The sequence below is a fragment of the Scyliorhinus torazame genome, chromosome 6 (assembly GCF_047496885.1).
Source record: "Scyliorhinus torazame isolate Kashiwa2021f chromosome 6, sScyTor2.1, whole genome shotgun sequence".
NCBI lineage: Eukaryota > Metazoa > Chordata > Chondrichthyes > Carcharhiniformes > Scyliorhinidae > Scyliorhinus > Scyliorhinus torazame.
In genome coordinates, this window is record NC_092712.1 from 168,532,721 (window position 1) to 168,556,640 (window position 23,920).

The 23,920-nt window shown below is 43.9% G+C and overlaps 1 protein-coding gene across 2 annotated transcripts; it reads left to right on the forward strand.

Annotated features, from left to right (window-relative positions):
- The first annotated feature begins 2,415 nt into the window (after positions 1-2,415).
- LOC140425142 (protachykinin-like) lies at positions 2,416-19,092 on the forward strand. Of its 2 annotated transcripts, XM_072509071.1 has the most exons (5): positions 2,439-2,993; positions 4,653-4,755; positions 16,891-16,914; positions 18,378-18,431; positions 18,559-19,092. In XM_072509071.1, the coding sequence occupies exons 1-5, from the start codon at positions 2,874-2,876 to the stop codon at positions 18,606-18,608; spliced, it is 351 nt and encodes a 116-aa protein (XP_072365172.1). In that variant the 5' UTR covers positions 2,439-2,873; the 3' UTR covers positions 18,609-19,092. The 2 variants fall into 2 exon arrangements, with proteins under 2 accessions (XP_072365173.1, XP_072365172.1); XM_072509072.1 differs by lacking the exon at positions 16,891-16,914 and having other exon boundaries at positions 2,416-2,993.
- Positions 19,093-23,920: the final 4,828 nt, after the last annotated feature.

Here is a 23,920-nt window from a genome sequence, read left to right on the forward strand (position 1 = left end):
GACGTTCCCCTTCAAGTCACTCACTGCACTGATTTAAAAATATATTGCCGTTCCTTCATTGTCCCTGGGTCAAAATCCTGGAATTCTCTCCCTAACAGCACAGTGGGAGTACCTACACCTCAGGCACTGCAGCAGTTCAAGAAGACAGCTCGCTATCACCTTCTGAAGGGCAACTAGGGATGGGCAATCAATGCTGGCCTAACCAGCGATGCCCACGTCCCGTAAAATGATTTAAAAAAAAATAAGTTTAGAGCCTGTCCACATTATCAACAGAACTTATCAACACAACTGTGACTTACTGGAATGAATCCTTATGACTCCAGTACAGTGTTTGCTTAAAAATCCCCCCATGAGTCCTCTGGACTAGCTGAGCATTTTGTGAACTGACTTGATTTAAGTGTTTTCAACATTTACAAGTTGAGGGCTGTCAGGGAAATGTAACCACCCTTCCCGGGGAAGGAGAATCCCAGATTGGTCGCCATATTATAGATGCACTCTTAAACTGATCTATGTCAGAGGTAATCTGGGCGTCTGGAGTGAAGTTGAATATGGTTAACCGTTTACTTTGTGAACGTTTTAATGTGATATCATTGATGTTTTAGTGTTCACAATATAACACCGTCTGCCTGCGGTCCATAACTACATCCCGCTCCAAATCAGTGTTATTCTCAAACGTGCAGCCGCGTCCACTTCGACCCCTTAAAGTACATCAAAGTGCGGTTCAGCCCTGTGCTCGCTGACTAACATTGGATTCCAATTGGTGAACGCTTGGATTTTAAAGTTCTCATCCTCATGTTTAAATCCCTCTGCAGTTTCACCCATTTCCTGTCTGTAACTTCCTTTAGCCCTTTAGGTGTGTAAAGCCTAAAATCTAGAATTTCCTCTCTAAACCTGCTCGATCTCGTCCCCACCGTTAAAACGCTCCTTAAAGTTTAGCTCTTTGACCAAGTTTTCAGTAACTTATCCCACTTCCTTACGTGGTTTGGGTGTTAAATTATGTTTGATAATGTCCCATTGAAGCATTTTGAGATGTCAAAGTTGCTAAATAAATGCAAATTACTGATGCTAAGAACGATTCCAATTCACTAAACCAAGATCGAGTTCCCTGCGAAAATAATCATCTTGGGAGTACTTGTAATTATAGTGGAAGAAAACGGTAACGAACCTCAAATATGGTATATATACATAGCTACAACGATAACTTAAGGTAAACCTGGGGAAAGAGGTTTAAACTGATTTTACAAAACGAAAAAAAAAACATGAAAATATTTTTGTTGTCTTAAATATCATGCTATTGCATTTCGTAATTCCCAATTTGTTTTCAGTTTGCAGCTACATCTTGCCGTAAGTCAACTAAGTTGCAAATGCAGCCTTGCGGGAGGTCTTTAGATATTGTTTATCTTTCTTATCACCGTCACTGGAAAATGATGGTGATAAGTGATGGTGAAAATGATGGGAGGTTTGCAGCGAGTAATTTAATCAAGAGTATAGTTCAAAAGCGGTGCGAAGATTTCACGATAAATGTGACGGAAGAGAACATTCCCCCCACTCCCCAACTAAAGGGCCTGAGTCTCACACACCCTTGTTGTTGATATCATCATTTCCTACCTTTCTAATGTCGACAATGACATCGAACATTCAGCTTTATTGGCTGAGGCCAATTTGATGTATGCGCATTCCTCTGACATTATCTTTGATACAAACATCTTCAGAAATTTAACGCGTTAAAATTTCCTGTCCAAATTATTGCTGCACAAAGCAGAGTAATCAGAGAGAGGCACGGTTAATTGAGATAAAGTATGAGATGCCGAATTTCAGACCCTGGGCGATGTTTTCATTTTGTTCATCTACGAAATAGCTGAAGAAAAACTCGCAAAGCAAATTAATAAATTGAACACAGTTGCAGTAAAACGCTCACTTACAAAATGTAAACCAACACGTAACATTAATCTGTGTTTATTTCGTGGTAATAATACGATTTGCACATGCTTCACTAATCTTAACATCTAGCCATTTAATTCAAAAAATAACATGTACATTACACTGGAGTTTAAATGCAGTTCATGTTCTGCATCGCTTAACTTTCAAGTAAATGGTATTCTCAGAAGGCTTGGGCGTATCAAATTCGGACCTTGAGTGCATTTCCCAAAAGATTAAGGTACTTTGTATTACAATGTGATTTGTCTCTAAACCGGTTTTGATTTGTCTCATATGTATTCAAAGGAGCTCCTTTCTTCAAATAATCTAATTGCAGTTATAAAAAACTTAATGAAATGATTGACTCCGGGGGGCACCTATTGAATCGAAATGAAATATTAACCCAAAATGCTGACGTCGGTTTAGGCACGCAGTTAATACTATTACTCACATCCGTAAAATGATTTAAGCAATCAGACCGCAGAAAAAATGCATCTTGACATTTCTGCACTTAAATATTGATCTTTAATTCAATTCGTCAGACTGGGGAAGACTCGTTCACCTTCGAATTCCTGGAGGGTTATTTTTGGATCAGTGAAGTTCCTGCGCTGTATCGACCCCCTGGTGCGGGGTATAAAATTGTAAGGAATTCAGCAGGACTTTCATTCAGACTCTGGTTTTGAGATCTGGAATCTGAGACTTTCAAACTGCACCTGGCCCGTCCTTGTCAGTGTCCAGTCAGACACGTTGGCGGGCAATCTGAGCGGGTTGACAAAGGAGCGAGCGAGCTCGGGGGTTTTCGGGATCGGACGGAAAAGTACGACTTGGAGCGGGGCCAGGGAGCGGGCACACTCCTCTGGCAGAGAGAGCGCGCAGCCACTTCAGCACTCTACTCGACTGCACAGGCTCCTTCCGCAGATCCAGCTCTACACAGCCGGAGTGAGCGCCTTCCCAAGATGAGAACTCTCCGGCTGCTCGCACTGACTGTCAGCATCTTGGTATTGACAGAGGTCTTTTGCGAAGAGATTTCTCCAAACCAAGTGGTGACTCTCTGGGCCGCTAGCGACCACAGCCAGGTAATGTTCCAAGTCACAGAAACAAAACGTTGCCATGTATCTCTAGTTCTCGCGTTCCCCGTGTCTCACCATGCTAGATCGTTTAAGGGCTATGTGATGTGATACTGTCTCACAGGACGTTTTGATTTCAAATGCAATAGATAGCCAGATCTCCTTATAGCGGCACTTCGTTCATTGCTGTGATTAATCGGTAGAGATCTATCAATAACGCAAGTGTAAGAGGATGGGGAATTTGATAAGATTACTAATGAATGATTTTGTAGTTGAGCATCCTAATGTGGATAGTCAGCTATGAATACAATTAAATATACATAGTCACATCCATTTATATGTCAATCTAATCAGATGAAATTCCTAACTGACAAATCCCAGTTTGTTCCTCTCGCGGTGCGACACGATTTTTCCAGTTACACCACTGAAATCGGTGCCAGGAACTTATTACTCGTGGACAAGGCTGACTGATGCTTCCTGACATATCACTGGGTAGGAAGTGAGCGCTAAGAGGAGTCAGAGGGAACGAAGCAATTTTTCATTGAACAGATAGTTGGACAGGTGAATCCTCTCCGATCTTGGTTTGTGACTCCAGGGCATGTTCACTTGATTCCACCAAGAAGCGTGGAGGACCTAGACTCGAAAGTTTTGCAATACTAAATGAAAATATTGCTCACACAGACACATGCGGCGACTTTAAAAACGAGTTGCTATGGCATTATAATCAATACCAATAGACATGGATATGCTAGTTCTAGGAACACAAGGTCATTTCAGTGAGAATCTATTCCTGCTTTGCTCAGCAAGCGGAGTGTGAATTTATTAAGATTTGTCTATAATTGTGAACTTCTGGCTAGATGTTTGGGCGAGGATAGTCAGGTATGGCTGCAATTAAATGTGTGCAGTCAAATTCAATCACATGTAAAACTGATGGAAATCATTGGTAACCGCGTTTGTTCCCAACACTCGTGCGCTATTGTGCACATGGCAGATTACATCTCAAACTACCTTCTTGATTCTATATCGTGTAGATCTGGAAATATGGATTCCGAATATCCAATTGTGGACCATGATCCAGCAACACGTCTGTGAGCATCGCTATTTAGTAATTTGAAATGGCATTTGTAAAATTGCAGTGTTTGAGTCTGCCAGAGCAACAATGGGCATTTTCCAGACCTTTTTTCATCAAATAAATGTGGTGGTGCATTTAGGAAGAGCTTCGGTAAGTGGGGTTCTACGCGGTAACTGCGCGTGTGTTAACGATAGAAAGGCCTGTTGCTCTAAGTATGTTCGTACTATATGGTTCTAACCTCCTTCTGCAGTGGCACGCTTACTTTTACTGAACTTGTTGCCCGAAGAAGAAACATCAGGAAGTGAAGGGAGCCAAAACCCAGGAGAGACAGATTGGCGGGAAACTCGTCAGCAACCCATCACATGGGAACTGCAACATCCACCCGCGTTGCACCCATAAACAATTAGCACCGAGACTGGGTCACCATTCTTGTTTCAGTTTGTTTATAAAATGTAATGTAATTGAAATGCAAATAGTCTTTAAAATACATGGTCATCCGAGATTAAAAGTGGCACGCTGCAACATTGATAGAACACTGTTACTGAAGAGGGTTTAAATAGTGCCTGATTTTCTTTCCTGCCTCCCTGTGTTTTCAGGACCAGAAGCTGCAGCCGGATTCCGTCCGGGATCTGCTGAAGCGCGTGGCCAGGAAACCGCGGCCCGGCCAGTTCTTTGGCTTAATGGGGAGGCGATCATTCGGTAAAGTGTATTTTTCAGCAGTGTTGATAAGTAAATTCGGTTGTTTTTACGGTCTTCCCAACTTATTTCAGCTGGTGACTCCACCAGCTTGTCCATTCGCATTGCTACATTCAAGCTCCAAAGCTTCCCAGAAAGTACTTTACAAAACAAAATTAAATCGCATAAACTGACACCTAATGGAAACAAGTGTAACGTATTTCTAAAAACAGAAGATGTTGGAAATACACAGCGGAGCGATCACATCTAAACAAAAAGGGTTCTTGTTCTTAAAGCGGAAACTGGGCGTGGCTAAACCTGAGATTTCCAGTATTTCTGTTTCTACTATTGACCTGCATTTTATTTTATATTTGAGTTTTCCTTTCTGCAAACTCAATCAACGTCTTAAGTATCAGCGGTTATAATTGTGATAATTTCCCCCAATCCCAAATGCTACATCTTGCGTTTTAAACCGCAGTCTACATGTTTTAAGGTGGATTTTACAGATGATCTTAGCTGCCATCCAACGTGGTTGGTTACTATTAGTAATACTGATCCATGTGATTTCCACTAGATGTGGAAACAGATTGGATAAAAGAAAAAAGCCAATCAGACTATTCAACCACACGTGCTCACGATTGTTCTGGGCTCCGGTTGCTGTTATAGCCAAATATTGCACAGCTGGGTAATCCACAATGTAAAAAGACAATGCTTTCTATTGAGGTTCCCCATGAAGGCGGCACGGTGGCACAGTTAGCACTGCTGCCTCACAGCTCCTGGTACCCGGGTTTAATTCCAGTCTCGGGTGACTGTGTGGAGTTTGCACATTTTCCCCGTGTCTGCGTGGGTTTCCTCCGAGTGCCCCTGTTTCCTCCCACAGTCCAAAGATGTGCAGGTTAGGCGGATTGGCCATGCTAAATTGCCCCTTAGTGTCCAAAATGGTTAGGTGGGGTTACTGGGTGTGGGCTTAATTAGGGTTCTCTTTCCAGGGGTTGGTGCCGACTTGACGGGCCGAATGGCCTTCTTCTGCACTGTCGGGATTCTATGAAGGCAGAAATCTAACTAACAGATGGGACAACTCCAGGGCGGTGTTGACACCTGGTGGTGTTCAACCTGAATATTGTTGAGGGACAATCCATGTTTTGCATTGTCCTGGGAATAAAATGTATTTTGAGTTATGCATAACAAACAATAATGAATCAATCGTTAAACATGATATTTTATGTATATGATCAATAACTTTGAAAGTTATAGCACGCAGCAATTTTTATTTATTCTCTCCTGGGATATGAGCGTGGCTGACAATGGTCAGCATTCATTGCCCATTCCTAATGCTTGTCACATTGTTAAACAATGCTTTTGCTAATTATGATGTCATAAAAAAGTCAGGAACACAGAGTTAGTTATTTTGGACCATTTCCGTAAAATAACTACATTTAAATCTAGTCAGAGGTCTGACAAGCTTTTGGTTGATCACTTTATGAGCACTGGATAGTGTGCTGCATTGGGACAAAGGCAGAACACAAAATAACTTAATTTAACCGAAAAGCTCAGTAATATTTAATTATTCCCCACCTAGTTACTTAACTAGAACCTGAGTAAAGCATGACTTGCATGAATCTATCATCTCTGTTCAATTTTGTATTCAATACCCCTGTGATTTAAACTTATAGTTATTTTCAGGACCTTGCTATCTTCACTTACATCAGTAGGTATACCGATGACCCAGACCTTTCAATTCTTCGCTCTCAGTATGAATCTCACAAGTTAGTGTAAGTTGTAAATAATTTGCTATCATTAGAAAACTTCAATCGTATTCCTCTTGTGCCTATGTTCAAATCATTAATATATCTGGAAAACAAAGACAATTTTGACACTGATCCTTGGACAACTCACCTGATCACATCACACCAATACAAAAAGGACCTGTTTCCCCCTACTCTTCTTTCTGAATTTTGACCATCACCATATCCACATTCCCCTTAATTTTGCAATAAATCTATAACATGGGATCTTTTGAAATTGTTTCTTAAAATCCACACATACTCCATTTTTAACGTTCTCTTTATGCGCTTAATTATTCCTTAAAAATATAAAATATATTAGCCGAAGCATGACTTTTCCTTTATAATTGCATATGGGTTTGCCCTGATTATCTTTTGAAGTTTAGTCGAGAATTAAAGATTTGATTGGTCGAAAAAGTGAGCAGCAGTGTTCAGTAAGAGGGCAATTAAAGCTATTGTAGTTGGGCTCAGAGAAATGGTGGCGTTATAGAGAAATTGTGGAATTAGGGGGCGGGATTCTCCGCAGTCCCACGCCGAAATCGCGTTTGGCGCGGGGACGGAGAATTGATGTTCACGCGGGAATTGTGCCTGGCGCCGCTTCTGCGATTCTCCGGTCCCTGGAGAATCGCTCACGCGCAGATTACACGGCGTGGCTGGGGCGCCATTGACAGAGGCCCCCCCCCCCACATGATTCTCCGGGCAAAACTGGCTGAGTTCCCGACGGCGTGGTTCTAACCATGTCTGGCCGGCCGGGAACCTCAGGTGGCGGCTGCGGCCTCAGTCCGCGGCTGCCCTGGTCAGGGGCGGGTGGATCACGTACTGGGGGGGCCTTATGGGCGTCCGAGGCGGTGATCGGGTGTGTTATATGTAGCGGCACGGGGCCGATCGTTGGGATCTTCTTTCCTCATCCAGGTCCGCTGGCTGAGTCCGCCATCGCGCTCGGCGCGGCAGTCATGCGCGAACTCGGACCTGGAAGTGCAGGGGCCTGTATCCGCAGCTGAAGCTGCGAGTAGCACTCCGGGGCCCTGCCAGCCCCCTGCAGGTAGGTGAATAGCTGCTAATATTTTTAAGGAATCTCTAGAGTAAAACTCCAGCGTTTTTACACTGGCGTGGGGACATTGCCCCATTTTTGGAGAATCCAGCCAATGGTATCTGCTGTATCTGCCCATCTGTCCATTGGTAAAGGACCTCTTTTCAATGTGTGGTTAAATTATAACTGAGGAGAAAGCTGGCATGACCATTCATTCTGTACAAAAACTACAAGTATTCAAATTTAAATTCAGAAAATCGTAGATCATTCATTGAATGGTCATTCTATTCTTAGCCTGAACCGGACACTGAAAGTTTGGAGATGGTGCAAGCTCCAGGTATGTGAGCTCACTTCCTGGAAATTGCCTCATGTCAAATTGCTTTAAATCAGTTTAGTGTCTAGTCTTCAACTCTTTTGAACCAATTCATGTCCAAAACCACCATGGATGCCAAGTTAGTCCATCAAAGACTACCTTCTCCAACTGAGCACAACAATATCACACAGAGGTCTTAATGGATGCATTTCAAAAATGATTTATAAAGTAATAATAATAATCTTTATCAGCGTCACAAGTAGGCTTACATTAACACTGCAATTAAGTTACTGTGAAAATCCCCTCGTCGCCACACTCCGGCGCCTGTTCGGTTGTTATACTGTATTAAATTTTACACCATATTTTACACTAAAAAGGCTACTCCATGATGTTTTAAACACGATGTGCACTACCCCCTCCCAATTTCAGCATAAATGTAATGGAATTGCTATTTTAACAGTGGTGGTTCAGGCATACATGATTACTAACAAAAAAGCACAGTTTGAAGCCATTATCAATTTTCAGTTGAGTAAATAAAGCTATGCATGAATGCATGAAATCTAGGTTGATCCTCCTCCAGAGCTCCGCAGCATCACATTTGCCAGTCTTCAGTCAATTTGGATTGGATTGGATTGGATTTGTTTATTGTCACGTGTACCGAGGTACAGTGAAAAGTATTTTTCTGCGAGCAGCTCACAGATCATTAAGTACATGAGAAGAAAAGGGAATAAAAGAAAATACATAATAGGGCAACACAACATGTACAATGTAACTACATAAGCACCGGCATCGGATGAAGCATACAGGGTGTAGTGTTAATGAAGTCAGTCCACAAGAGGGTCATTTAGGAGTCTGGTGACAGTGGGGAAGAAGCTGTTCGTGCGTGTTCTCAGACTTCTGTATCTCCTGCCCGATGGAAGAAGTTGGAAGAGTGAGTAAGCCGGGTGGGAGGGATCTTTGATTATACTGCCCGCTTTCCCCAGGCAGCGGGAGGTGTAGATGGAGTCAATGGATGGGAGGCAGGTTCGTATGATGGACTGGGCGGTGTTCACGACCCTCTGAATTTTCTTGCGGTCCTGGGCCGAGCAGTTGCCATACCAGGCTGTGATGCAGCCCGATAGGATGCTTTCTATGGTGCATCTGTAAAAGTTGGTAAGGGTTAATGTGGACATGCCGAATTTCCTTAGTTTCCTGAGGAAGAATAGGCACTGTTGTGCTTTCTTGGTGGTAGCGTCGACGTGGGTGGACCAGGACAGATTTTTGGAGATGTGCACCCCTAGGAATTTGAAACTGCTAACCATCTCCACCTCGGCCCCGTTGATGCTGACAGGGGTGTGTACAGTACTTTGCTTCTTGAAGTCAATTACCAGCTCTTTAGTTTTGCTGGCATTGAGGGAGAGATTGTTGTCGCTACACCACTCCACTAGGTTCTCTATCTCCCTCCTGTCTTCGGACTCATCGTTATTCGAGATCCGGCCCACTATGGTCGTATCGTCAGCAAACTTGTAGATGGAGTTGGAACCAAGTTTTGCCACGCAGTCGTGTGTGTACAGGGAGTAGAGTAGGGGGCTAAGTACGCAGCTTGCGGGGCGCCGGTGTTGAGGACTATTGTGGAGGAGGTGTTGTTGTTCATTCTTACTGATTGTGGTCTGTTGGTCAGAAAATCGAGGATCCAGTTGCAGAGTGGGGAGCCAAGTCCTAGGTTTTGGAGCTTTAATATGAGCTTGGCTGGGATTATGGTGTTGAAGACGGAGCTGTAGTCAATAAATAGGAGTCTAATGTAGGAGTCCTTGTTTTTGAGATGCTTTAGGGATGAGTGTAGGTCCAGGGAAATGGTGTCTGATGTGGACCGGTTGCAGCGGTATGCGAATTGCAGTGGATCAAGGCGTTCTGGGAGTATGGAGGTGATGCGCTTCATGATCAACCTCTCGAAGCACTTCATTACGACTGAAGTCAGGGCCACTGGTCGGTAGTTTTGAGTAGCAGTGGTCAAGAGTGTTGTCGCCCCTGGTGGGACAGGAGATGTGCTGGTGGAATTTTGGCAGTACACTCTTGAGGTTGGCCTTGTTGAAGTCTCCGGCTACGATGAACAAGGCCTCGGGTGTTCTGTTTCGTCGTTGTTTATTACTGTGTATAGCCTTCCTCACTACTGCCTGGGGTGGGATGTAGACCGCTGTGATAATGGCTGAAGTGAACCCACGTAAGATAATATGGGCGGCACTTCACGGTCAGGCATTCCAGGTCTGGGGAGCAGTAGGTTGCCATAGTCGCCACATCCAAGCACCAGGAGGAGTTGATGAGGAGGCAAACCCCTCCACCCTTCGCTTTGCCTGATGATGCCGTGCGGTCCGCCCGGTGAATTGAGAAGCCTTCAGGCTGTATGGCACAGTCCGGTGAGGCAGGGGTGAGCCATGTCTCTGTGAAACAGAGCACACAGCAGTCTCTTACTTCCCTCTGAGAGGTACGTCTGGCGTTAAGTTCATCTAGCTTGTTTTCGATCGCTTGGATGTTTGCCAGGAGTATGCTGGGGAGAGGGGTCTTGAAACCGCGTTGCTTCAGTCTAACCTGCAGACCGCCGCGTTTCCCTCGGTCGGCGGCTGCTGCTGGATGATCCTGGGATCCGATGGCAGATGTCAGCTCTTGTGGAAGGAAGGTGGTCGCGTCTGGCGGGGTCCAGGGCGCTGGCGGGGAACAGGGCGCTGTTTACGTATCTGGGGTCGCGTCTGGCAGGGTCCTGGGCGCTGGTTGAGGTAGAGGGGTTGCTAGGGGGGCATGTTTGCGATCCGGATGGGTCCCGGCGTTCTGCAGGTGCGAGAATACCTTGCAGCACGTTTGGGTCCTCGCGCGGGGTCTCCGCCGTTTCGGGGGTCCTGGGTCGTGGGCAGGGGCTTCCTGAGGCAGGTTGGGCTGGGTCCCGTGGTCTGTTCCCTCCCTGGGCGCTCCTGGGGTCGGATCTTGAAGTAGGCCCGGTCGAGCCTCCACGTGGATTTTTCTTTCTTCCATCACCAGGTAGGTCGGGTTGTTGGGCGGGCCTCGCCAGGTCGGGTCGCTGGGCGGGTCTCTGGGGGTCGCGTTGGGCCGGGTCTTGCTGTCGGGGGTCGGGTCGGGAGCTCCGGGGACTGGCGTCGGTAGTTAGGCCGGGTTGGGAGCTCCGAGGTCCGGGTCGGCTACAAATCGAGGTCAGGGCTTCACTTCCGATATGGGCCCGATCTTCCAGGTCACGGAGGTCAGGTCGGGTCGGGTCAAAAGGTCTCCACGGACCTCGGAGGATGTTCAAGCCTGCAAGAGAAGATAAGAGAGAGAGGTTAGTAATAATGTTAGTTTTAGAGTTAATTTTTAAAGATTAGAACGAGTATAGGTTAAGTAAAAAGTGGATCTGTTTGGGAGAGCTCGCAGAGAGTCGCCTCGCTTCGGCGCCATCTTGGAGTATTTGATTCACCCCATGTGATATCAAGAAATGACTGAAGGCTCTGGCTACTGCAAAGGCTATGGGCCCTGACAATATTCTAGCAATAGTACTGAAGACTTGTGTTCCAGAGCTTGCCACAACTAGCCAAGCTGTTCCAGTGCAACTACAACACTGGTATCTACCGGCAATGTGGAAAATTGCCTAGGTATGTCTTGTACACAAAAAGCAAGACTAATCCAACTCGGCCAATTACCACCCCATCAGTGTACTCTCGATCATCAGGAAACTGGTGGATGGCATCAATAACAGTGCTATCAAGTGGCACATACTCAGCAATAACCTGCTCACTAACGCTCAGTTTGGGTTTCACCAGGATCACTCAGCTCCTGACCTCATTACAGCCTTGATTCAAACATGCACAAAAGGGCTGAACTCCAGAGGTGAGCTGAGAGTGATTGCCCTTGACATCAAGGCAGTATTTGATAGAGTATGGCATCAAGGAGCCCAAGCTAAACTGGATTCAATAAGAATCAGGGGGGAAACTCACCACTGCTTGAATCAAAGGAAGGAATCCGCACAAAGGAAGATGGTTGTGGTTGTTGGAGGCCAGTCATCTCAGTCCTGGGACATCACTGCAGGAGTTCCTCAGAGTAGTGTTCTAGGCCCAACCACCTTCAGCTGCTTCGTCAATTACCTTCCTTCCAACATATGGTCAGATGTGGGGATGTGGTGATGCTCGCTGATGAATGCATAATGTTTAGCACCATTCACGACTCCTCAGATAATGAAGCAATCCATGTGAAAATGCAGCAAGACCTGGACAATATCCAGACTTCGGCTGACAAGTGACATTCACGCCACACAAGTGCCAGGCAATGACCATCTCCAATAAGAGAGAATCAAACTACCGCCCCTTGACATTCAATGGCATTACCATCACTGAATCCCCCACTATTAACACCTTGGGGATTACCATTGAATAGAAACTGAACTAGATTAGCCATATAAATACTGTGGCTACAAGAGCAGGTCAGAGACTAGGAATCCTGCGTCGAGTAACTAACCTCCCCAAAACCTATCCATCATCTAGAAGGCACAAGTCAGGAGTGTGATGGAATTTCCCCCTTTTGCCTGGATGAGTGCAGCTGCAACAACACTCAAGAAGCTTGATACTGTCCAGGACAAAGCAGCCCGCTTGATTGGCATCCCTTCCACAAATATTCACTCCCACCACCACTGACACACAGTAGCAGCAGTATGTACCATCTACAAGATTCACTGCAGGAACTCACTTCGGCTCCTTAGACAGCACCTCCAAAACCACAACCACTACCATTTAGAAAGACAAGGGCAGCAGATACATGGGAACACCACCATTTGGAAGTTCCCCTCCAAGTCACTCACCACCTTGACTTGGAAATATATTGTCGTTCCTTCACTGTCGCTGGGTCAAAATCCTGGAACTTCCTCCCTAATAGCACAGTGGGTGTACCTACACCACATGGACTGCAGCGGTTCAAGGAGGCAGCTCACCACCACCTTCTCAAGAGCAGTTAGGGATGGGCAACAAATGCTGGCCTAGCCAGCTTAACTCACACCACATAAAAATGAATTTTAAAAAATGTAGAGAGCCCAAAGTTTGGTAAAATGTACTACAACATAACAAATTGAAGCATATAAGTACTTTGAGTTTTGTTTAAATATCTACTGTTAACCTATGTTCTTATATTTGAATGATCCAGCATTCTCTCAACTTGATAAAAATGCATATCATAGAATCCCTACAGTGCACAAGGAGACCACTCGGTCCATTGAGTCTACACCAACCCTTCGAAGGAGCACCCTACCTAGGCCCTTACCCTGCCCCAGCCCCGTATCCCCACCTAACCTTTGGACACTAAGGGGTAATTTAGCACGGCCAATCTATCTAAACTGCACATCATTGGACTGTGGGAGGAAACCAGAGCACCAGGAGGAAACCCACGCAGACACGGGGAGAAAATGCAGGCTCCACACAAACAGGCACTTGAGGTCGGAATCAAACCTGGGTCCATGGCGCTGTGAGGTGGCAGTGCTAACCACTGTGCCGCCCCATATATGGTATTTGTCGTTAAATATATGCTATATTTCTGTCAGCATGAGTTAATACTATTTTGTCCCACCCCCTTGATTCATACCAGGATACAGATTCTCCCATTCCACCATTTCTTGTGTGAGTCTGAATAGTGTGGGTTAACAGTAATGCATTCCATTTTAGCAGATCACACTGAATATAAATTGAACCACACATTCTAACTGATTTTCTCTTTCCTAGCCAATGGATATTGAGTAATTCATAATTCTCCCATTTTTTCCCAAAGCCAAGATTAATTAGCTCAGTGTAAACCAAGGTTAAGCTGTGGATCTTCCTGGGTGGCCACTATTTATACATTGTCTCAATTAGATAAAGAATTCGCTCCAGTAATAATATTGTTTGTTTATCAGGCACTTAATGCATTTTTAGTGATGGTTAAAGCTTTTGGATATACAGTTTCATTTAAGTCAAACATTAAAAAGAAGGTAAATGTTTGAATTTATATAACATATCTATGTAGCTTTCACTTGTGAATTCATATTGTTTGAAATTCAATGGCATCAATTTTGCTGCAACAATAATAATGGCGAGGACATAAGCATTAATCTGACAGCAATGTCTGGCATTTGGATTTATACAGTTAAACACAGAAATTCAGCAATTATCAGAGATAGCCTGTTCCTCCACATGGTGCAGCGTTGCTGCCTTGCTGATAGACTCGATGCTGAAATCACTGTAAAAGTGTGAACTTGCCCACTAGTCCCATAATTAAAACAGCTGAAAAAGTTAAGGTGACTGCATGCAAGAATGATTGAGTTTATTCACAGTGTAATAAGCAATAATTAATTTTGAACAACCTCTCTTGGCCTGAAATTTATTTTTACAATTGGGAACTCTCAATCTCTCAAAACAAAATTTTGGAGATTGACAGAAATAATAATTTCGTTTTCTGTTCTTTTATCACTCTTCCTTAATTACATCTCCTCGTCTGAATCTCTATTTGCTTTTGGTGCATATGTTAAATATCACTTATATTTCCTGTTCTTATTAACTTCCTGGTGGGCGGCACAGTAGCACAGTGGTTAGCACTGTTGCTTCACAGCGCCAGGGATCCAGGTTTGATTCTCGGCTTGAGTCACTGTGCGGAGTTTGCATGTTGTCCCCCATGTCTGCATGGGTTTCCTCCGGGTGCTCCGGTTTCCTCCCACAAGTCCCGGAAGAAATGTTTGTTAGGTGAATTGAACATTCTGAATTCTCCCTCAGTGTACCTGAACAGGCGCCGGAGTGCAGCATGCGTGCCATTGTAACGGGTCTCCGCATTGGTTTGTGGCCTTTGGATCGGCATCATCGGCCATGACTGCACTGGATAACCTCTGTCACCCAGACACCAACCCCTCACCTGGGTGTGCACCTCAAAGGTGTCGGGAACTGTTGAGTGTGGCAGGATGAAAGCATTGCCTGGGTATCGGGCGCAGACGTGCATGACGTGCATGGTGTGGTTGCATACCAGCAGCACGTTCATCGAATGGAACCCCTTTCGGTACGTGAAGACCGGCCCCATATGCACTGGTGCTAGTGGGAGACACACCACCGGTCGATCACCCCTGGACATGGGGCATTCTGGTGATGGCGGCGAACCCACTGCCCGGGCATCCTTGTGGGCTCGGTCCACATTGAATTTGATATATTGTGCCAACCGGGCATACAGGGCCTCCATTACGGCATGGGTGCACCTGTGCACCGAGGTCTGAGAGATCCCTGACAGGTCCCCATTTGGTGCCTGGAAGGACCCCGTGGTGAAAAAGTTCAGGGCAACCGTTCTCTTGACCCCCCATACCCCCGCGGTTCCAGGTGCACCATGATCCAGCAGATATACGGTACGGTCCCCCTGCTCAGCCAGAGTCTTTGACGACACGCCCTGTTCGGCAGGAACTCAAAGGAGAGGCATTGCCGGTAATGTGGTGTCTCCTTCCCACCTCCTCCTTGGCCTGTTGGGTGGCCGGCTCTTCATCCTCATCAGCTGGCTTCTGTTCTTCTGGGGCAAGCTCCACTGCTGCAGGTTCCTCCCCAAGCTACTCTTGCTCGTACAGCCTCGGTGCATCCCCCAGGGAATCCTGGTTGGATTCCGAAATACATTGTCTGCAGAGGTTGAAAGGCAAGACATGTTAGCATGGTGCATACCCCTGTGCTAAGCCAGGTCCAATGGGCTACATGGTGGCTCCGGCCTGCACTGCAGCCCCTGCCACCGCATTTACCCCCTGGCACTCTGCCCTCTGCACTGCACACCTGGCCCCTTTGGTGCCTGGCACCGCGGGGGTCTCTGGCCCCAGCACTCATTCCTGCTGGCAGGGGTAGTGGTGGCTGGCACTACCCATGCCAGTGGTATGCACGTGCCCGCCTTTTGGAGCTACTGTGGGCGTTGCCCATGGGTGGGCCATATGATGCCCTGACGGCAGGTGGCCTCCGGGTGGGGGGGTGGACGCATCCATATGGTTGATGTCACCCTGAAAACTATGGGCCGCCGAGGGTTGCCTTGCGCGCCGCGGCAATGGTGGTCAGTGCCTGGACACCCAAAATGGTGGTCAGTGCCTGGACACCCAATGCCACGGTCCATTCCCTGGTCACCCCCCCTCCGCCCGCTACTCCCCGCCATAACCCCCCAACCCGGCCCTGACAGATGCCCACCCCCAGCCAGCGACAGGACCGGCAGCCCACGGCGCGCGTCTGGGACCTCTCTCCTCAGCAGCCATGGCACTTGTTCCCCGATTTGTAAAACCACAAGTGAAACTCGCCATCGATAATTCCTCCTGGCAGAGGGGGAGCATCATGGAAGCCCTGGAGAGTACCAGGTTGGGCCCGTTAATGATATGCCAACGGCATTTAATGTACGTGGGGCGTAGAATGCATTGACGCCACTTTTGAGGCACCGGAGAATGGCATTCTGTCGGGCACCCTATGCCGGCCATGATTTTTGGCTATGCGCAATTTTCCGCTCGATCGTATTTCACGATTCCGGCATCGTTGGATGGAGAATCCGGCCCAATGTCTTTAATTGCTAGATTGACCATATGAAATTTGTTTGATTTTTCCCACAAAAGTAGTGAGGCCAACCTGAAGGAATATCATTTAAGTTAATAAATCTGGCCCATGGAGAAATGATTCTTACCTGGAGTGTGAAATAGTGAAATAAAGTTTATATTACATTGGTTTAAATTTGGTCTCCAAGTTCTCAATAATATATGGAGATCATTGTACATTAATGTTTTAGTTAAGAGGCAGCAGAGATTAATTTCAGGATAATGAATGTAATTGATGGCACACACAGCAACATTGAAGGAGAATAAAGAGCAGGGTACACTTGAAACTATTCACACATTGTTTAAAACCATTCACCAAAGATGCATTAAACAGACCTGGTAATCTTCATTTGGAGATATAACGGTAGGAAGAGCTGTTCAAAAAAGTGAGTGATTCAAACTAGGCCTATATTTCTTATTTCAGGAAAGTTTGTTCGAAAAATAAGTTTAGTTGTTTTTCCTTCCTTTTCAGAAAACAAGCCACTGACTCGCAAAAGTAAGTTTTGAAAAGATAATGGCTAGTAACTGAAAAACAAAATAAAATGTCAAGCTGTAAAAAACATTATATTGATTTAATTGTAATTCGTTGGGTTGGATTCAGCATTGAACTCTTAGTTTTCGATTTGGGTGTGGTGCGTTCTGCACCTGCCAGGTTTTTGGAAGCGTATGTGATGAGGCCCTTTGTGCCATTGTCCCATCAATGGGATTGCACCGCCCCAATGCTGTACGGAGATGTATCACCAGTGAGAATGAGCGACTGGGATGGATCATATATTTATTGCATAAACAATTTGAACAATATGCTTCATAAAGATTTTAAACTGTGATGCTGTGTACTTGTTCTCCAAAGAAGATTGTGCAGAATTAAAACAACCCATGGAGCAAAATGCATCATGGATCTGCTCAGGATAAACCTTGACAAAAGCCATTTTATCTCTCTTGAGACCTTCTTTATAAAGGCATATACCAGGAACAGTTGGACAATGATCTCTTTCCACCACAGCCATTTCAAGGGCAATGTGCCTAGGGGGTGAGACACCAGGCATTTAGGAAGGTTCTGACAGGGAGAGTTTTTCTCATATCCAGCTTATAATAGGGGCTTTAAACTATGGATAATCCTAATTTCCTTCTTTTGGATGTTTTATAAAGACCCCTATAACTCTCATCACATTATGGCAACATTAAAAACTAATGTTTTGCTAAATTCTGAGCTGTTATGTATTGTTTCGAACTTAAAACACGCTTGAATGTAAATTTTCCATATTGTATGCATGTGTGCATGGATAGGAAAATATATCAAGATGAGAGATAAATGACACTTGGTTCAAATTCCTTACTATAATAAGAGCATGTGTGGTATTCCAGTTAGCATTTAAAATCTCAAAAAACAAGCTATTTCTGAGTATATAAATTAAAATGGATATTGGGTATAATTTAAAATTCCAGGGAGAACAAATGTTAAATGTTAGAAAGGTTATTACCACTAATGATATAATCAAATTCAATTGCAATCAAAATAAAATCATAACACCGAATTCTATTTCAATGTGATTGGACATTCAAATTTTCATTCAAGTGAATTATTGTTTTAATCTCACACTCAATTATTAACTATCTAGGCAAGGAAAATAAAATGTACTATCACTAAAAAAAAATTGAAACTTTTTTGGCAAATGCATGGTAAGATCAATAATTTTTTCCCCATAAATTTAGAGTACCAAATTCTTTTTTTCCAATTAACGGGCAATTTTAGTGTGCTCAATTCACCTATCCTACACATCTTTTTTTAATTTGTGGGGGTGAAATCCATGCAGACACGGGAGAATGTGAAAACTACACACAGACAGTGACCCGGGGCCCTTGGCGCTGTGAGGCAGCAGTGCTAACCACTGTGCCACTGTGCTTCCCGTGGTAAGATCAATAATTAGTCGATCATGTTTTCTGTACTTTGTTTTATAGGACATAAGTTAGAGAATTTTGTTGGACTCATGGGAAAACGGTCTTCAGCTGCTGGTAAGTGAAAGGTGATAAAAGTAAATAGATCTATTTACTATATTAGATAATTTCCATAGAATGTACTTCCACTGTTTATGATCTGATCACTCACTGAAATTTGACCAACTATATTTTTCATCTACAGATTTCCCTTCTGAGTGGAAGACAGTACAAACCTTTGTTCAAAGACGTTAATAAAAGAATTAAAAATTATATGAATGACTGCCATTTATTTTAATTTGCTAGCACAAGTGTCTATAATATTGTATTCCTGACTGGTATGAGTTGATTGTTAAAATACATAGTTGTTATGCCTTCTCCCAATGGAAGTTATTCTATTTTATTGCCATATTTACAAATATTCACAGTGCAGTGAACATTGAAATAATACATGGCACTGCCTCAATGTGTAATAAACAGATTTTGATAACATTCGACTGTGTCAGTTGTAATTGGGGAAATAAATGGTCTCATCATTGATGTACTATAATTTTGTACGCTCTGTAATAAAATAGTTATTCATGTTCAAAGGTATGGGCAGTGGAAATCACAGTTAATATGAAGTGAGTGGTAAAAAGCAGAAACTGTTTTACGCTTCAGTACATATCATTAGAATTTGTATTTTAATGTGCCTCATTGTTTCATAAATAATAAATGTATTGTAATTAATGCAACAAAATATATTGGTATTATTACAGCACATTTTCGAGAATGTTTGGTAGCATGTATGACAAATGGATTTTGCTGAATAGTAAAGTGAGAAAATCTTCAACCTCTGAAGAACTGGACCTATATTATGACTAAGGAAATGGTATTCATTGGTTAAACAATTAGGGAACTATCAGACTAACTTTCCACTATTTCATCTGCCCCATCCTAACAGTAGCTACACTATAGGACAGAGTATACAGGAAGAAATAATGGAGACTTGTAAGAAAGATATTGCAATAATCTTTGGTTATTTTCTGTAGACCGTTAAATAAAAAGATAAAATAATAAAGTAAGTGTTGGTCTGATAGAAAGTGAGTCTGAGGAATAAATAATGGAAAATAAAGAGATGGCAGATAAATTGAACAGGTATTTTGTATTGGTTTTGACTAGAGAGGATACGACTAACATCCCAGAAATAGCAAATCAGGAAATGGAAGAGAGAGGAACTCAGGAAAATTACAATCACCAGAGAAGTGGTATTGAGCAAACGGTCGGGGCTGCAGGTTGACAAACTTCTGGGTCCTGTTGGACTTCACCCTAGGGTCTTAAAAGAAGTGGCTAGTGAGATAGCTGATGCATTGGTTTCAATTTTCCAAAATTCCCTAGATTTGGGGAAGGTTCCATTAGATTCAGGGGAAGGTCCCATTAGATTGCAAAATATCAAATGTAACTCCTTTTTCCAAAAAGGAAGGGAGACAAAGCAGGAAACTACAGGCCAGTTAGCTTACAGGGCTGGTTTAGCACAGGGCTAAATAGCTGGTTTTTAAAGCAGACCAAGGCAGGCCAGCAGCGCGGGTTCAATTCCTGTACCAGCCTCCCCGAACAGGCGCCGGAATGTGGCGACTAGGGGCTTTTCACAGTAACTTCATTTGAAGCCTACTTGTGACAATAAGTGATTTTCATTTTCAATATCTGTCAAGAAAATGTTAGAAGCTATGATTCAAAATGTTATGGCAGAGCACCTAGAAAAAATCAAGGCAATCAGGCAGAGTGAGCATGGTTTTGTGAATGGGAGATCATGTTTAACCAATTTATTAGAGTTTTTTGAAGAAGTTACATGTGCTGTGGATAAAGGGGACCAATAGATGTGCTGAGGTGCTGAGGTGACCACAAGGCATTTGATAAGGTGCCACTTATCAAAATAAGTGGAAAATAAAAGCGGAAAATAAAAGCTCATGGTGTAAACGGTAGCATATTGGCATGGATGGAAGATTAGCTAGCTAACAGGAACAGAGAGTTGGCATTAATTGTTTAATTCATTCATGGTATGTGGGAGTTGCTGGCTGAGCCACCATTTATTGCCCATCCCTGCTTGCCCTTGAACTGAGCCACTTCAGAGGGCATTTAAGAATCAACCACATTGCTGTAGATCTGGAGTCACAAGTAGGCCAGAACAGGTAAGAATGACAGATTTCCTTCCCTAAAGGACATTGGTGAACCAAATAGGTTTTAACGGCAATCCACAATGGTTTCATGGTCATTATTAGACTTTTAATTCCAGATTTTTGATTGAATTCAAGTTTCACCATCTGCCATGGTATGATCCGAACCTGGATGACCAGAGCAATACCCAGTGTTTCTTAATAATAATCTTCATTAGTGTCAAAAGTAGATTTACATTAACACTGTAATGAAGTTACTGTGAAAATCCCCTAGTCGCCACACTCTGGCGCCTGTTTGTGTACACAGAGGGAGAATTCAGAATGTCCAAACCCCACAGCAACACGTCTTTCGGGACTTGTGGGAGGAAACCAGACCGCCCAAAGGAAACGCACGCAGGTACAGGGAGAACGTGCAGACTCGGCACGGACAGCGACCCAAGCCTGGAATCGAACCTGGGTCCCTGGCACTAGGAAGCAACAGTGCTAACCACTGTGCTACCGTGCCGCCCACTCATTGCTAGTCCAGTGAAAGTATCACTATGCCACTGTGTCTCCCAGAATGGCTTTTTCTGGTTGGCAGGATGTAATAAGTCAATAATAATAATCTTTATTGTCACAAGAAGGCTTACATTTACACTGCAATGAAGTTACTGTGAAAAGACCCTAGTCACCACATTCTGGTGCCTCATCAGGTACACAGGGAGAATTCAGAATATCCAATTCACCTGATAGCATGTCTTTTAGGACTTGTGGGAGGAAACTGGAGCACCCGGAGGAAACCCACGCAGACACGGGGAGAACATGCAGACTCCACACAGACAGTGACCCAAGCCGGGAATCGAACCTGGGACCCTGGAGCTGTGAAGCAACTGTGCTACCCACTGTGCTACTGTGGAGCAGGGTTGAACCCTCAGCATTTTACAATTTATATAAATGTCTTGGGTGAAGGGACCAAAGGTATGGTTGCTAAATTTACTGCTGACACAAAGATAGGTAGGAGAGAGGACACAAGGAGGCTACAAAGGAACATGGTAGTTTAAGTGAGTGGGTTAAGATCTGGCGTATAATGTGATCAAACATGAAATTGTCCATTTTGGCAAGAAGAATAAAAAAGCATATTCTAATGGTGAGAGATTGCAGAGCTCTGAGATTCTGGGGGATTTGAGTGTCCGAGTGTGTGAATCTCAAATGTCTAGCTTGCAGGCCCAGCAAGCAATTAGGAAAGCTAATAGAATGTTATCATTTATTGCAAGAGGAATTGAATATAAATGTATGAAGATTATGATTCTGTTGTACAGAGCACTGGTGAGCCACATTTAGAGTACTGTGTAACAGTACTGCTCTCCTTTAAGGAAGGATGTAGATGCATTAGAAGCAGTTCAGAGGTTTACTAGAGTAATACCAGGAAATGGGCGGGTTGGCTTATGAGAAAAAGTTGGGCACAGTAAGAAATCTTACAACACCAGGTTAAAGTCCAACAGGTTTGTTCGAATCACTAGCTTTCGGAGAGCAGCTCTTTCCTCAGGTGATTCCTCAGGTGATTCACCTGAGGAAGTAGCTGCACTCCGAAAGCTAGTGATTCGAAACAAACCTGTTGGACTTTAACCTGGTGTTGTAAGACATCTTACTGTGCCCACCTCAGTCCAACGCCGGCATCTCCACATCAGAGAAAAAGTTGGACAGTCTAGGCTTGTATCCACTGGAGTTTAGAAGAGTGAGAGCCCAACTTAATTGAAACTTTTCAGATCCTGAGGGATCTTGGCAGGATGGAATTTGTGAGGACATTTCCTCTTGTGGGAGAATCCAGAACTAGGGGTCGCTGTTTAAAAATAAGGGGTCACCCATTGATACAGAGATGAGGAGAAATCTTTTCTTTCAGAGGGTCGTGAGTCTTTGGAAGTCCTATTCTCAAAAGTCAGTGGTAGCAGATTCTTTGAATATTCTAAGGGTGAGGGAGATAGATTCTTGATAAACGAGGGGTTAAAAGGGTATTGGGGGTTAGCGGATAGTTACAATCAGATCAGCTATAATCTTCAATGGTAAAGCAGGTTCAAGGGGCAGAGTGGCCTACTTCTGCTTCTAATCTGTACATATATATGATATTGTATCTAGTGAAATTGCTTTACTTTTAAGTAAGCCTTCAATGAAATTGGCCCAAATGAACTTGGACATGGAACACATAAAGAGATTGTCTTTGGAGATCAGTAAATTTGCAATTTACACAGTTAGGACATTACTGTGTTCCTTTAATGCCTATCATCTTGAGAAAGATTGCTATAAACGTATTAATGGCAGCAGGAGATAGGGGTTTAAAGGAGAAAACGCAAATCATTATAAAACTGCATCGACAATTTGAACGGCAGTGGTTAGCGCTGCTGCCTCACAGCGGCAGGGACCCGGGTTCAATTCCGACCTTGGGTGACTGTGTGGAGTTTGTACATTCTCCCTGTGTCTTTGGGTTTCCTCCGGGTGCTCCAGTTTCCTCCCACAGTTCAAAGATGTGTAAGTTAGGTAGATTGGCCATGCTAAATAACCCCTTAGTGTCCAAAGGTTAGGGGGAGTTACAGGGATAGGGAGGAGGTGTGGGCCTAGGTAGGGCGCTCTTTCAGAGGGTTGGTGCAGACCCGGTGGGCTTAATGGCCTCCTTCTGTAGGGATTCTATGATTCTATGTCTTTGGCCATATGTTGAAGATTCTGTTAAAGGATACAGGGATTCTGGATAAGGAATATACTAGACTCGTTGAGGATATGAGCGAAAAATTTCATACTTATAAAATGTACAAGAGAAAACCATTGTGACCAGTAGTAAGCCTTCTATTGGCAAGAGAGTTTAATAAAATCTTAGCAATGGACCTCAAAATATGGGACAAAGATCACCGTTTACATTTTGTAGACATAGCGACTAGATTTAAACTATGGCAATTTAGAATAAAGAGAAAAGTAATTTTTATAAAATAATGGAAAATGTATAGGAATGGGATTAAATTCTTAATGGACAATGGAGGAGAATTTGCAAATAATGAATTCAGGAGTATGTGTGAAAATTTGAATATTGTAGCAATGCATACAGCAGCAGAAAGACCTTTCAGGGATACGTGAGAAATCATGTGATTAACAAAATGCTCTGAAAATTTTTAGCTCGCCAACCAAGCTGTAGATTGGCAATTGCTCTAGCATGGGCAGTACATGCTTCATGGTTGGGGGCTACAGCCCCTATCAATCTGAAGAAACCTTCAATAATGTGGTACCATCCCTTGGCTTTGGAGGGGACTATCAATGGGTCCATTTTTGCAGAACATTTGAATGCGATTCATGCAGGGAGGAGAGCAATTATTAAGGCAGAGGTTTCAGAAAACTTCACGAGAGCTTTGGGATATCAAATCAGGCTGTCAGAAATGAATTTTAAGTCTAGGG

Bases quoted from the DNA above. Each gene is read 5' to 3' on its own strand.
- LOC140425142 (XM_072509071.1), top strand. From the start codon at position 2,874: ATGAGAACTCTCCGGCTGCTCGCACTGACTGTCAGCATCTTGGTATTG. The intron at 2,994-4,652 runs GTAATGTTCCAA...CTGTGTTTTCAG, and splicing joins CCGCTAGCGACCACAGCCAG to GACCAGAAGCTGCAGCCGGA. The intron at 16,915-18,377 runs GTAAGTTTTGAA...TTTGTTTTATAG, and splicing joins CAAGCCACTGACTCGCAAAA to GACATAAGTTAGAGAATTTT.